The sequence below is a fragment of the Gambusia affinis genome, linkage group LG01 (assembly GCF_019740435.1).
Source record: "Gambusia affinis linkage group LG01, SWU_Gaff_1.0, whole genome shotgun sequence".
Taxonomy (NCBI): domain Eukaryota; kingdom Metazoa; phylum Chordata; class Actinopteri; order Cyprinodontiformes; family Poeciliidae; genus Gambusia; species Gambusia affinis.
Window position 1 is genome coordinate 2,745,852 of NC_057868.1, and position 13,420 is coordinate 2,759,271.

The window sequence follows — 13,420 nt, forward strand, 5'->3', positions numbered from 1 at the left end:
AATGTTACAGTCCAAATGAAGAAGAAAAGTGATAAAATAAAAGCAATAGTAACAGCAGCAGGGAGGTTCCTAGATATGAAAGAAATTCAAGCAGATCAGATTCATACCATTTTGAGTGCCACTGAAATAACAGAAAATGGTCAGGATTAGGATACAAGCTTTTCTAATGGTTCTTCATATTCTTCAATGGAATGCCAGAAGTTTAATAGCTAATGGACAAGAATTTAAAAAGTATATTTATGATTTAGAAATAATACCAGATGTAATATGTATACAAGAAACATGGTTAAATTCAAACTTAGATTTTAAAATTCCTGGATATAACATAGAAAGACAGGATAGAAGTAATGGTAGTGGTGGAGGATGTGCCACCTTAATTAAGGAAGGAATAGCTTATAAGAAAGACTCATTAAATAAACAATTAGAATGTATTAATATAGAAATATTTAATTTAAAGAAACACGGAAATATTAAAATCATAAATTATTATAATCCATGTAAAAATCTTGATAGTGAAATGTTTAAGGAAATAGGGAAAATTCATAGAAGAGAAGTTTGGTGTGGAGATTTTAATGCTCACAACAGTCTATGGGGTAGCAAGAAGACAGATCATAATGGTAAAATAGTGGAAGAATTAATGGATGAAAGGTCATTAGTTTGTCTTAATAATGGAAAAGGTACAAGAGTAAATATACATAAAAATACAGTTTCATGTCTAGATATTACATTAATATCTAACTGCCTAGTTAGTGCATGTGAATGGGATGTTAAATGGGAGTCTACACTAGGGAGTGATCACTTTCCAGTGAGTACAATAATTAATGATAATATAAATAGACAAGAAGAGTTAACATTAATAAGATGGTGCTTTAATAAAGCTGATTGGTTTAAATTTAAAACAAAATGTGAAGAAACAAGTCATATAGTAACATTAAAAGGTAATATTGAAGAATGTACAAATCAAATAGTAGAACATATTTTAAATGCTGCAAATTATAGCATTCCAAAAATAAAAGTGAAAGGTCAGAAGAAAGTAGTTCCTTGGTGGAATAATGAATGTAGTAAAACAATTAAAGATCGTAATAAAGCTTTTAAAATATTACAGAAAAATTTAACAATCGAAAACCTTATTGATTATAAAAGGAAAAGAGCAAAGGCTCGGAAAACCATAAAGGATGCAAAAAAGAAAACATGGAGAGACTATTGTTCATCAATAGGTTCAGAAATAAATTTACAGAATGTTTGGTCAATGTTAAGAAAAATGATGGGGGAAAAAGAACAATGTTAATATTCCATCCTTAGTCAGAGGACAGGAGGTTTTGGTTTTAAATAAAGATAAGGCAGAGTTATTAGGTGAGACATTTGCGGCAGTTCATAGTGGTGATCACTTGACAGATACTCATAGAAGGCAGATGATTCAAAAACTAGGAAATCATAAAAATTCACTAGAAAATGTCAAAAATCTATGTCAACATTAGATATGAATATAACCATGAAAGAAATAAAAACAGTATTGAAAGGGACAGGATATTCAGCTCCAGGAGGATCAATTATGCTACGCTATATTCGACAAATACCGGAAGTAACACTGAAATTAATATTAAAATTATTTAATAAAATATGGAAAGAAGGATCGATACCAAATAGTTGGAAAAGGGCAATAATTTTACCATTTAATAAGCCAGGTAAAGATCCTACCTGTCCAAATAATTATAGACCAATAGCTCTTACTTCTCATTTAAGTAAATGGATGGAGAAAATAATGGTTAATAGATTAGGATACTTCCTTGAGAAGAATAATCTAATTAATGGATACCAATGTGGTTTCAGAACAGGAAAATCAACAATGGATGCTCTAACTAGAGTCAGTAATGACATAGAGAAAGCTTTAAAAATGAAGGAAATAATGATTATAGTATTTTTTGACATAGAAAAAGCATATGACTCACTATGGAAAGAAGGATTACTTATAAAATGAAAGAGATGGGAATAGGTGGGAGAATGTATAATTGGATAGCAAATTTTCTGCTAGATAGAAAAATAAGAGTAAAAATTGGGAATGACTATTCAAATGAATTTAATGTTGAAAATGGAATACCTCAAGGTAGTGTAATTAGTCCAATTTTGTTTAATATTATGATCAATGATATTTTCTATGATACTGGTAAATGTATAAAATCTGCACTATATGCAGATGATGGGGCCATATGGATGAAAGGGAAAAATATTAAACATGTGGTAGAAAATATTAAAAAGCAATTAGTAAAGTAGAAAAATGGTCTTATGAATGGGGTTTTAAATTATCAGCAAGCAAGTCTTGTTATATGGTTGTCACAAAGAAGAGAAATATTAATATAGAAACAATAACATTATATGGACAGACTTTAGAAAGAGTAACAGAATATAAATATCTAGGTTTATGGTTGGACAGTTCTTACTCATGGAAAACACATATAGATAAATTAGAAACCAAGTGTAAAAAAGTTATTAATCTATTAAAGGCTGTGGCTGGAAATAATTGGGGGGCAGATAGACAGTCATTATTAAGCATATACAGGGCTCTCATGAGAGCAATAATAGATTATGGCAGTATTATATATGGAGCAGCAGCTAAAACGTCATTACAAAGAATAGAAAGATTACAGTGTAGAGCTTTACGTATATGTATAGGAGCAATAAAAACAACACCTATTAATGCTCTTTTAATTGAAACTGGGGAAACTCCTCTGGAAATGAGGAGAATTAAACTAGCTTTAGCATATTGGATGAAAATTAAAAGTAATATAGATGATAATGTGAATTCAATTATCTTACAAAATTGTTGGGAATATGTGAAGTTCCAAAGTAATGGATTTGGATGGATGGTTAGGAAATGGATTAAAATGTATGGATTGGAGGACAAGGAAATAGCTCAGTTTAATCCAACTAGCGTTATTCCTCCATGGTTAATACCAGAGGTTAATGTAGATTTGAAAATTAGCATAATGAAAAATGATTGGAATTTAAATGAAATAGGGATAAAGACTGATATTTATTTAAGAACTACATATAATAATTACCTTAAAATTTATACAGATGGTTCTAAGAATTTAAAAGGATATGTGGGAGTAGGAATATATATTCCAGAGTTTAAAAAATGTATTTATAAAAGAATATCAGATCAATTGTCGGTTTTTACAGCAGAAATGGTGGCAGTTATATTAAGCTTACAGTGGGTGGAGGAGATTCGACCAGATAGGGTGGTGGTGTGCACAGATTCCAAAGCAGTAGTAGAAAGTATCAAGGGAGAAGGAAATAATAGAAAAGATCTGGTATTAGAAATTCATCATATTTTATTTAGATTATATAGGGGTGGCATTGATGTTTGGTTTTGTTGGGTGCCAGCACATGAAGGAGTAAAAGGCAATGAAAAGGCAGATAAATTAGCTAAAAGGGCTTTAGAGGGAGAAATAGCAATGTTAATTCCTTTTGGGAAAGGGGAAGGGAAATCACTTATTAAAAGTAAAGAAATGGAGGAATGGCAAAAAATGTGGAATGAAGATAAGAAAGGAAGAAGATTATATGAAGTACAAAAGTCAGTTCAAATTCGAAGCATTAATGAAAGAAACAGAAGAGAAGAAATAATAATAAGTAGATTAAGAATAGGTCATACCTACTTAAATGACATACTTTATTTAATAGGGAGGAAAAATAATGATAAATGTGAGAGATGTGGAGAGAAAGAAAATGTAGAACACATACTGATGAACTGTAAGTCATATGAACACAAAAGGAAAGAATTAAAGAGAATAGTTAGAAGTATAGGGCATGAATGGAATCTTAAAGGTATATTAGGAAATGAAGGAAACATAACAGATATTCACAAATTAAGGAAAGCATTGTTTATTTATCTTAAGAATACAAAATTAAAAAATAGAATTTAATAGATGTGAAGTAATGCAGCTACACACTCATGTACAGTAGGTGGCGGTATGCACCTTAAAGTTGCTTGTGATCCGCCATAATAGAAAAGAAGAAGAAGAAGAAGGAATAGAGGCACATCTAAAACATGCAGAATAGGACTGAGGACTGGAATTGAGAGGCACTGCTTTACTAGGATGGCTGGGCTGCTCTGGTGAGCTTATTTTATTTTTTTAGTTTCTTTCTGTTGTAGATTCTGTCTTTTTCTCTATCTCTTTTAGCCTCTTTTAGCTGCTTACACACACACGCACGCACGCTGCAGCTTATGTAATTTATGGTGCCCGGCAGAAAAGTGACATTGAAATAGTGTAATACTTATGAGTTTAAACTCTTGTAGTTTTATTAGTTGTGTATGTTATGTATTTTGAAAGCTTTGTTTTGAAAATATGTACTTATGGACTTGTCCTACATTTTCCAAATTATTGTATATAGGCATGGAGGAGGATCTTGAAGCCTTCCTTCGTTCAAGACATGTTGCAGAAGATGACATAAATCGGATGAAAGTGGATAAGGTGATGACACATTCAGTTAAAGTTTATAGTAAGACTACACCTTGTTTAATTATAAGTCTAGATACTTTTGTACAAAAACTATGTTCTGTCATTAGGTAGTAATTTAAGTTAACTTTAAGATTGTTGTCCTGAAAGGAAAATTCTTTTCCACTGACCACTACTCCAATTTCCAAATATAATGATTATATAATACTCCAGACATTGAGGGGCGATGTCCTGCAACTTTTAGCTGCATCTCTACCTCAACACACCTGAGTCAAATAATGAGGTCATTAGCAGGACTATGGAGAACCTGACTGCACTTGGGAAGTGATTCAGCTGTTTCAATGAAGTGTTTTGGACCAGGGAGACGGCTAAGAGCTGCAGGACACCAGTCCTCGAGGATCAAGATTGCCCACCCCTGCAATACAGCATGTTGCAAAACATTATACAATCGTATATGATGTGATATAAAAGTATTGCACAGTATTTACTTAAAAGTTTACTGTATGAAGTATAAAAAGTACTTGTAATCTGTACATTTTCACATCTAATTGCAGATTGACAGAGGTGTCATTTGTGTGATGACGGACGAAGAATTTTCAAGATACATCCCTTCATATGGCGACCGATTGGCTATTGCATCATTTTGTCGACGAATGGAAGCTAATTTTGATAAGGAAGGTGTCTTACACAGAATTAGACAAACAATTGAAACAAGGCGGATGAGGAGCAAAAGACATGTCGAAGTACCCCAGCAAACATCTGTAAGAAATTCTGGCTTGATGGCAAGGCCTAAAAACAGCAACGCGGTGAAATCAAAACGCAGAATTGAAGTGGGATGGCTGCACTTTCAAAGTGGGGATTTTCACCAAGTTAGGGCTAAATGTGGAGGTGGAACCAGACACCTTGAAATGGAGAAAACCACCACTGTGTCAGAAGTCATGACCACTGCAAAAGAGTTGTTTTTTCCTGGTGGACTATCATCAAAGGGATCCATTATGGACTTCACACTTAGCATGTGTGACTTTAAAAGACAAGCTGTACCTCTAGACAGTACTCTTTCTGAACTATATGAACAATTTAAATTGAAAATGGTACGGCTTTATTTGTGCACAAAGGACTTGGAGCATTCATCTGAGGACCAAAATGATCTCTTTGAACAGGTAATATCTAAGCAAAACTGTTAAAAGGTGTAGAGCACAGGTATCAAACTCCAGTCCTCAAGGGCCGCAGTCCTGCATCTTCTAGATGTACCTCTGCTGCACCACAGCTGAATAGAATAATTAAGGCTCTGGAGAACTGATCTACACAAGGTGGAGGTAATTAAGCCATTTCATTCCAGTGTTTTGTACCTGTGACGCATCTAAAAACTGCAGGACAGCGGCCCTTGAGGACTGTAGAGTATATATCTGGATGTAGTATTATTTGACATCACAAGCTTATGGATGTCTGTCTGATTTTTTTTTTTTTTTTTTCCTTCTTTTTTTCCTTATAGCCTCCCAATGTTGGAAGAGTTGCTCAACACTCAACTTCTGCCCCTTCTGCTGAGCCATTAACTTCAATGAAGTCTTTGCAAGGCTATACATCAGGGGAAGCGGGGCACTCAAGCCAGTACCTTATCACAGATGAAGCATCGCTGAGTCCACAACACAGAGCTTTACCAGATGGAACTGAAGGTCATGATCCTGTGTATGTCATTGATGACGATGTGGAACTTTTACATCCTGCCTTGCATTCAACACCTGGTCCTTCAAACCAGGAAACTGAGTATTTCTATGGAATTGATAATATGGAAAACCCAGTGGTAATGCAAGAAACCGAAACAGTGATAGCTAACTTCAACAGCATTAATGGTCTGGATGAGACGGAGGATTCTGGAGTAGTTCAAATAGGGTCAAGGTCAGATGATGATGATGGTGAGCTTGCTTCTACGCTTCCCATGATAGACGGTCATCCTGAGATGGAAGCTGGAAACTTTTCAGAAGTAAGTGTTTTGTGTTAAGGTTTCATTTGCTTCTGTATATGATTTGTTTGCTTTAATAAAAATAAGATTACACCTATGTAATGTCACGAAGTTCCTAAATTAGTTTTATAAGGCTTTTCATTTTGTTTTGACAACCTTCCATAAAATTTAGAGTTCTTTGTGTAATGAAACAAAAGATTTTTTTTAAAATTATAATATCCTATTTCTTTTAGAACTCTTGGTTATGTTATGAAGAATATGACAACTAAAATGTACTGTTGTTCATGTTATGTTCCAGGCTCCACAAACAGCTGTATTACACATGATCCCTTCAACAGAAAATGATGCATTACCGTCTTCTACTGGAGGTGTAGTACATCCCAAAGAACCAAGGTATGCACATGTCCGGCGTGCCATGGTCATAGATGACCTTCTTAATTTGTTCATGGACAAAAGCGTAATGGAATTAGAATTGAAAATGGAATTTAATAATGAAATGGCTGTGGACAACAGTGGAGTGTCAAGAGATGTGTATACAGCTTTCTGGGAGCAGTTCTTGGAGCTCTGTGAAGGGGAGGAGGAGAGGGTGCCAAAACTCAGACCAGACTTTTCGAAAGAGAGGTGGTATGCACTAGGCCGAATTTGGGCAAAAGGACTCATTGACCATGGTGTATTTCCAGTCAGGTTGTCAAAGGCATTCATCGTTGCCTCTGTACTTGGTCTTCAAGCAGTAGAAGAAGAAGTTTTGATGTCCTCCTTTTCTAAGTATTTGTCGGAGAGCGAGCGAAGTACCATTGAGAATGCTCTCAATGGTGTACTGGAAGAGGATGAGGAGGACAATTTGTTGGATCTTTTTTCACAGATGGGGGCTCACAGCATTCCATGTCGGGAAAATATCAAGCAAGCGATACAAGTCATGGCTCATAAAGTCATATTACAAGAACCAAAGTATATCATAGATTGCTTTAATGAAATTTTCAAAGACATTGCATTAAATCTGTCTCATCCAGCTGATGTCCTTCATTTATACAAGTCCAAAAAAGCAACAAACAAAAAAGTAGTTGACATGCTGCAAACAGAGGCTTTGTCCCTATCACAGAAAGAGCAGACAACATTCACTTACCTGCAAAGGTACATTAGGAATGCAGATCAGCGCAAACTAGAGAAATTCTTGCGATTTTGCACAGGGTCCTCTGTTTTATGCACAGAAGAAATTAAGGTGACATTTAATGCTGAAACAGGTTTTGGGAGAAGACCTGTTGCACACACATGTGGAGCAATCATTGATGTGCCTTACACTTACAGTTCCTACCCGGAATTTAGAGCAGAGTTTGACAGTATCTTGGCAAGCAATTTCATGTTGATGGATATTATTTAAGCTTTAAAAGGTACTTGACATCTTTGCTAAAATAAACACCATCATTCTGTATTGTCATACACCATGTTCATGAAGCTGTGTGATTGTTAGTGGTATTCTACTTTCAAGGCTTAAAAGCTCTACAATGTCAAAAGGTTTGTTGGCATGGAAAACCAAAGGGTAAATTTCCAATTTTGTATAATTTCCAGAATTGTAATAACCTCCTGTTGCAAATAGACCAGTAGTTGGCTTTCACATTTGTTTTAATAAAGTTCTGACACTCAACTTAAATTTTTAAATGTTTTAATAGGCCAGGTGTTTACAGAAAAATGGTTGCAATACAACCAAATTCAGAGTTTGATAAATTCATTCTTTACCCTTTCTTTTCTGTTGGTATGCACAATGTTAACGACATAAGATGCTAACAATGGTTAAAAAGATGTGTTGCTTTTAAAATGTTCTAAAGCAATCCAATGTTAAAGATCCAATGTTCAGGAATTAAATTGAAGAACAAACCATTTTCAGTTTTCTTGTAATTTTGACAATTTTATCTAAAGGTTCCTGCTAATACTTGAGCAGTACAGTTGCTGTATTTTTCTCTTTATTGAAGCAGGTTTAGAAATTCAGAAAGTTTATTTAGATGGTTGGATAATGCAATGAAGTAAAAAGAATAATACTTAAAACACAACAAAATTCAGAAGGTTTGTAACATCAGCCAACTTCGATTTTCTAGTGACCTTTCTGTGGATTTTTTTTCCCTGTTTTTTGCTCTATTGGAAGGGCCAAAATGTTAAGCTGTTCTTACAAATGAAGAAATATTTGTAACATTTGTCTTGCAAAGTTTTTATTTTTTTTACATGTTTGAATTTCCAGTGAATGTTGACAATAAATGTTTACACAATGATGCAATTTGTTTCCAGTGCTTTATGTAAATTATGAACTGTATTTTCAAGACTTTGATTTATCCACAGCTGTGAAACGTAATTTAACTGTTACTTCTGTATTTTGCAAAACAAATCCAACACATCAGGACTTCTTAAATGGAGAAATGTTCTCAGGACAATTTAGTTTTCTGCTTCAATAAATTGGAAAGACAAAAGTGTCTGATTTTTAAGTTTAACAATTAGAATGCATGTTAATATCTGATGATGGAACACAACCAGCTTACTTTAAGACATTTGGAACCCTATTAACATAGCAGGCTCTTTCCAGTCAATACTCATAGTAATGCTCTAATGGCATCTCTCAGTAACATGTACAGTTTCACAGAATCATATGGATCTGATGGTGTCATCAGACCATACTCTGCCATTAAAATATTGCAAATGTCATACACAGATGAATCACATGGTATGGTCTGCCGAAAGGTGCATGCATCTCTACACAGTTGAATATGTTCAACTTGAACAGGAGTTAGGAAGTCCATAGTACTGTACAGTTCAGGTAGAGCATACATAACATTGGGCCGACCGCTGGGAACCTGCAAGTTTTTGGTTGGCCTGATGCGGTGTGTGTTCCATACTTGTGCTGTGTCATCCAGCTCATCCTGCAACAAATAAAACAGAAAAATTGAGTTCACTTTTGGTAACCTAAGCTGGAAAAAAGGATTTGGCATAGTCATTGTCCTTAATAGTTGGTCCTTATTTGGTGTATTTTTTGTTAATGTAGCAATGAAGTAACGTGGAGTAAGATTATTGCATTTTGGAGGTAAATTTAATTGTAATTGGAGCAATATTTTAAGTAATTTGATTTATGGTGAAGGCTCACAATCTCTCAATGAGACAGCTACCCTGTCCTCAAAGCTTTGTGCAGGACTTGCACCAGGAGAAGAGAGGTGAACTGTGTTGGCCACAAATTAGAAATTTTCTTATAAACATTGCAAATATTACTGACTTTTTTTTATATATATATACATCATAATTGCTATTTAATGTTTATTTGCGTAATTTCAGACTTTCTGTTTAGAACTGTCATTCATACAGTTGGTTGTTATAGAGATACGTTTTTTAGACGTATTAATTGTAAAAATGACTTTGGCATCTTATAGTTTGACTTGATACAGTTAGAAACTTGATGCCTATTTAAACGCCTACTACTGAGTCAAAAATAGTTCACTTTTGGTTTAAAAAAAATAGCCAATTTATTGTATCTTAATTATATTAGAGGTTTAAAAGCAACTGTCAAAATGATTCTTTGTTGCAGTTATAGTGTAAAATCTCACGGTTCTACCTGCTCTTTCATGTTATGACATTAAGGTAGAAAAAGTAACCAGTGCATTTTCAGCACCACAGATGCGTGAACAGCGACCACGATAGAACAGCTAGAGAACCGCTTTATTTCATATCATAATTTACTACAGATAAACTCAGAGACATTTACTCCTCTTTGTAGAAAAAAGATCGCTTTTGTTTATGGGTGTGCGCTCGTCGTGCATTGTTTCCATTTTCAGTAGAAAGTTAATGATGTGATGAAAGTATGCACCTAGGTGACGAAATTGAGCGTGCGCCTGACATTCAAGTTTTGTACGAACAGAATACTAGACAGTGAATGCCACAAATAACCAGTGGCACCTTGCCCAGATACCATTAATGCTGATTTTAATGTTCATGCCTTTCTGACTTCCTTCCCTACGTCATCTCTTATCCATCATATAAATATTACATTTGATTCAATTAACTCACCTGTATGAGTCCCATGCAGCAAAACTGTAGAATGCTTTTGTCCAGAAATTCCCCATCGAAGAATCCATTGTCTCTGATGTCAGCAAACAAGGACAGCCAGAACTCCATACACTCCGTACGCAGAAAGCGCCACCAATATTCAATCCTTTGATTTGCAGTGCTTGCTCCTTCGAGGTAACTTTCAAGAAGGTCGTTGGGCTGAGTGGGAATGAGGAATCTCTGGAAGTCTCTGACATAAACATTTTCTGTACCTAGATCCCCTCTAACAACTCTCGGACACCCTCCCAAACGCTTTACTGCTTCAGAGTAATATCCTCCTATCAACTTGGGATCACTATTTGTGGTGTATGCATTGAGCCAGATAATCTTTCGTGAAAATCCATCTATGCTTCCGTTAATACAAAAGCCAAATGGCTTCAGTTTATCATAAGAGTCAATGTGCCAAATGAAGTTCGGACCTTTTGAGAAGTAATTTCTTCTTTGAAGGCGTCTGGCTTGCCTTGAGGACACTCCGGCTGGATCTAATTCCCTCATGATCAGACGAACATCCTCCTTTCTTACACGAAGTCCATGTTGCCTGCATTTAGCATACATCCAACGATATCCGTGAAGCTGACCAGAGGACTGAAGTTCTCTCCTGACGAATTCCACCAGACTTGCCAAGTCGGCATAATAGTTGCGACGAGTGTGCCCTCTTGCACTAAGTATTCTTTTTAAATGTCGCACACTGATGTGACACCCGTGCTTTTTGGCAAGCAGAGACTGAATTTCCTTATATTGAAGGCCAATTTCAAAATAAAAATCGACAAAACTCACACACGAGTGTACTGTCTGCTCCATTGTCGTCTGGTTCCGGAACGCTGCCTCAAACTTTTGCGTTACCTCGCAAAAACTTTTGCGAGGTAACGCAAAAGTTTTTGCGAGGGAACGCAAAAGTTTTGCGAGGTAACGCAAAAGTATTGCGAGGTAACGCAAAAGTATTGCGAGGGAACGCAAAAAAAAAAAAAATCTCCATGTCCCCTAGGGGGCTCCGTACAAACCGGCTTGTAGATGCCCCAAACATGGGTGTAAACATTCCGTGTATGTTTTCAAAATAAAAGCGTGATGAGCCACTGCTTCGTGGGTCATTGTATTTGATCGCATCAGAGGAGTATTTGTCTTCAGCAGTGGCCGAAATAAAAGGAACCTTTTATAGTTCATGTGTATTAATGATTTTGATGATGGCACTCATCAAAATGTAATGGTTGTTACCGATTTTCTCAATTCCTGATTATGGTATATTTTGTGACTTTATATTTGTATGTTTTTTATTATATAAAGCACTTTGAAACTACATTGTTGCTGAAATGTGCTACACAAATCAACTTGGAGCCAGCAAGAAGAAAAAAAATCTGGAAAGACTTCGAGAAGATCTCTCACAAGATTCTTAAATAAAAATAATTAAACCCTTCACCTCCAAAATTCGCACCTTCTTGAAATTTCTTCAATGTCTTTGTTCTGCAAAGATATATCAGTTTGCAGAACAGAAACAGACTAAAGCTGTTTTTACTGCCATAATTTTAGTTGACATGTTTTATTTTGTAGTTTATATTTTTGCTATTGCGACTCTTATTTTGAAAGGTTAAAGTAGGAAGCATCTTTTTTTTTTATTATTATTATTTTTTTTTATTGAACAAATTGTATACAAAGTCTCGATGAGGTGCAAGAACATTGCAACATAGGTAGAAAAAATAAACAAAAAAACAAGGGGCTAAGACTAAAGACAAGCACATAAAACAGTAAGGCAAATGAATAATAATAGAGCAGGATTTTAAAACAAAAGAAAAGTTGAGATACTGGCAGTTACTTTTCTTGCAGAAACAGATTTCAAAAGTTTCAGTGAGGTGAAATAAAGTTTAAATTGGTTAAAAAAATCAAAACAAGGAGTAGAACCTCTCCATTTACAGCAGTGTATGTGATATTTAACAAGTAAAAAGATAATATTAACCATGTCAGATATTTTATTATCAAGGCCATCAATATAATATAAAATATGGGTGATGGTTATCTCAGGAATGTCATCAATTTTAAGGGACAACCAATTTTTTATGTCGCTCCATAGTTTAAAAGAAAAGGGACAGGGAAAAAAAAGATGATTAAGGGATTCTTCTGGACAACCACAAAAGGCACAACATGCTGAATCAAATTTAAATCTTTTGTGCAAAAATTCAGCCACTGGGTAAAAATTGTGAGAAATTTTGAAGTGAGTTTCTTTAACCTTTGGTGAAATCGGCCATTTTACGTACTTGGAGAACGCATTCTCAATTATAGACAGATTGGTTGTTATCAAGATATTATTATTGTAATCATTAAATAATTTAGATTTGAAGGCAGTCACAAGCAGAACATTGTTGCACTTTGTATCAGTCACACTATATTCTCCAATTTTTAATTTGGGTAAAGATGAAGTGACATTTGAGTATCTTAGGGTGTTTTGGATGAGATGGATCAGAGCTACAGGGATAGCTCTACATACTTTTAAATATTCATTACAAGAACAGTTCAGATCAAATTTGTTAGTGAAATCTCTATGATTTAACAACATACCATTACTATCCATTAAGTCAGTTACAAATAAAATACCTTTTTCATACCAGTCAGTTTTAAAAATCGATTTTCTATTTATCAATATTGATCTGTTATTCCACACTACAGATCCATGTGGGGTAAAGTTGTGGGTAAATATCATTTTCCAAAAATGTAAAACTTGCTTGTGGAAATTAGACAGTGTAATATTAATCTTGGTTATTTCAAAATCACATTTAAGCAGGAAATCCAAGCCACCGAGCTTTTTAAATATAGATTTAGGGATATGAAACCACATTGAGTTGGAATGAGACAAATAGGTCTTCAGCCAATTTATTGTAAATGAGCCAATCAAAGCCTCAAAATCTAAAGCTCTAATTCCTCCTTTATCATAATCTTT

At 34.8% G+C, this 13,420-nt stretch overlaps 2 protein-coding genes across 2 annotated transcripts; one reads left to right on the top strand and one right to left on the bottom strand.

The window, feature by feature from the left end:
- Nucleotides 1-3,959: 3,959 nt before the first annotated feature.
- LOC122833460 lies at nt 3,960-8,678 on the top strand. Its single transcript, XM_044121025.1, has 5 exons — nt 3,960-4,114; nt 4,393-4,472; nt 5,012-5,617; nt 5,950-6,438; nt 6,716-8,678. The coding sequence occupies exons 2-5, from the start codon at nt 4,395-4,397 to the stop codon at nt 7,793-7,795; spliced, it is 2,253 nt and encodes a 750-aa protein (XP_043976960.1). The 5' UTR covers nt 3,960-4,114; nt 4,393-4,394; the 3' UTR covers nt 7,796-8,678.
- Nucleotides 8,602-11,340, bottom strand: LOC122833467. Its single transcript, XM_044121038.1, has 2 exons — nt 10,456-11,340; nt 8,602-9,320 (listed from the first exon to the last, which is right to left on the bottom strand). The coding sequence occupies exons 1-2, from the start codon at nt 11,293-11,295 to the stop codon at nt 8,994-8,996; spliced, it is 1,167 nt and encodes a 388-aa protein (XP_043976973.1). The 5' UTR covers nt 11,296-11,340; the 3' UTR covers nt 8,602-8,993.
- Nucleotides 11,341-13,420: the final 2,080 nt, after the last annotated feature.

Excerpts from the sequence above, each read along its gene's own strand:
- LOC122833460 (XM_044121025.1), top strand. The coding sequence starts at position 4,395 with ATGGAGGAGGATCTTGAAGCCTTCCTTCGTTCAAGACATGTTGCAGAA. Across the intron at positions 5,618-5,949 it reads AAAATGATCTCTTTGAACAG|CCTCCCAATGTTGGAAGAGT; the intron begins GTAATATCTAAG and ends TTTTCCTTATAG. Across the intron at positions 6,439-6,715 it reads AAGCTGGAAACTTTTCAGAA|GCTCCACAAACAGCTGTATT; the intron begins GTAAGTGTTTTG and ends GTTATGTTCCAG.
- LOC122833467 (XM_044121038.1), bottom strand. The coding sequence starts at position 11,295 with ATGGAGCAGACAGTACACTCGTGTGTGAGTTTTGTCGATTTTTATTTT. Across the intron at positions 9,321-10,455 it reads GCTGCATGGGACTCATACAG|GATGAGCTGGATGACACAGC; the intron begins GTGAGTTAATTG and ends TATTTGTTGCAG.